Source organism: Neospora caninum, chromosome III (genome assembly GCF_000208865.1).
Source record: "Neospora caninum Liverpool complete genome, chromosome III".
NCBI lineage: Eukaryota > Apicomplexa > Conoidasida > Eucoccidiorida > Sarcocystidae > Neospora > Neospora caninum.
The window spans coordinates 1890219-1891956 of record NC_018388.1 but is presented as its reverse complement, the minus strand read 5'-3'; the positions used below and the strand labels follow the sequence as shown (position 1 = coordinate 1891956).

At 50.9% G+C, this 1738-nt stretch overlaps 1 protein-coding gene across 1 annotated transcript in view; it reads right to left on the bottom strand.

The window, feature by feature from the left end:
• Positions 1-924: 924 nt before the first annotated feature.
• NCLIV_009210 (hypothetical protein) overlaps positions 925-1738 on the bottom strand; it is a gene marked incomplete at both ends in the record, with an annotated part of 15547 nt that continues 14733 nt past the window's right edge. The window contains 2 exons of the mRNA XM_003880436.1: positions 925-1080; positions 1384-1558. Of these exons, the coding sequence (XP_003880485.1) occupies positions 925-1080; positions 1384-1558 (331 nt within the window). The remainder of the gene's footprint in view (positions 1081-1383; positions 1559-1738) is intronic.

The following is a 1738-nucleotide window of genomic DNA, read 5'->3' as shown; positions in this document are numbered from 1 at the left end:
ATTCCTCGTTTTCTACTTTCCACGTAAAGCAGGTTGAACGGTTAACCGTCTTCAGCTGCCTAGAACAAGGAACGGAAGTCATGCTGTCGGTTCCCCGACTCCTTTCCTGCGGAACGCCGGCATTCGCATGCGGAGATCTCTCTCGAGTAACCATGAGTTCGTTCGCGTTTGTGTTTTCGTGACGCACTACCAAAATGAAAAGCACAACTATCCCCGCTAGAATGGTCCCTTCTTTCTTCACTTTCGCCTCCCCAGTTCCTCGTCTCGCCCGGCAACCCTCCTTCGTTGTTTCACTTCATGAACAGCATCGGAGAAGAACAGCCGACGCAACGGAAAACTGGAAAGCGAACGGGTATGCCGGACGAGTTCGGACACAGCCGATCAGGCCAGTCGACTGTATCAGATGCATGTACTGTCCTAATGCATCCGACCCCTTTTCCCTCGGCATGCACGGAAGTGCCCCCAAACTCTACATCAAACCTTTCGTAGACAAAACAGACATTTTCTAGCAAGAACAAGATCCACACGGAAGCGTTTCGTACTCCTGAAACGAATCCCGCTCTTTTTTAAGTCTTCTCTCCCTCGCAGACCCCAAAGACTTAATTCCTCTCACTGCAAACAAGACAAAAATGGGAGGCTGCAATTCTGAGGCACGATATCTTGTCCCGGACGGAAAGAGCTTCCTCCCGTTAAGACAGCTGTACATCCTTCCTGCACGCGACGGCGCCTTACTGTTTCTCCCGACTCTCCAGTAAGCACCGCGCAATGCGAACGAAAAAAAGACATGCGCACAGAAGCATTCTTCCCTCACTCCTTAACCGCCCCTGCGCTTTAGTGTCAGTTTCCGTTCCCTCTTCAAAAGAGAACTTCTCTTTCTACCTGTTGTTTCGCCAGCGAGAAACACCCGTTACCCCTTCAAGCACCTCAGCCAAGGGAGGCAAGCTTCTTCGCCACAAAGTCCGGTTGGTTGGGGAACTTCCGACGCAGAGAGGCTTCCGTCAGGCTCTTCACGAACGCCAGCTTCGCCTCGTTCTCTCCGCCCACGCGCTTTTTCACCTCCTCGTAGGTCGCTTGAAGAAACTGCAGAAGAGCAACCGACAACGAAAAGCATTTATTTTTTAAGCATCTCGCACTGATCTCCAGCATAGCCCCGCGCCACATACACCACAACATCTCTCCGGACACAAGCGTGACTGCGTCCTTCCACGCATATGTGCACCCCTTCGCTTTTCTGTCTTTCCATCAACTAAATATACACACATATACAGTGTGCGCGTACATGCGCATTTATGCTACTGTAGCTCACAATCAAACATCTGACACACAGGAAAACGGATCCATAATATATATATATGCCTTTTTTCTTCTTTCTCCCTTACTTACCTCCCAAGCAACATCCTCGGACGCTGGGATCTCCAGGGAAGGCATGCAACCTTCCTGGCGCTTGGTGAAGTTTGGGCTGGTCACCATCGTTGCGATGATCACTGCAAAGAGCGCTGTCACTCGAGGGTTGTCCAGAGCCATGTCTTCCAGTTGGGGCAAAAAGTTCACGTTGATGCTGACACACACACACACACACACGAAACAGGCGGAGAGTTTCATGACGAGACCTAAGGATACGAAGCATCGAAAACGCGCAACCGGAGGAAACCGCTACACAATCACCCGAACCGCTTTTCGGGAAGAAAACAGATGCGGCTTTCAACGAAGCACTCTAGGGCGACTCAAAACGAACAGA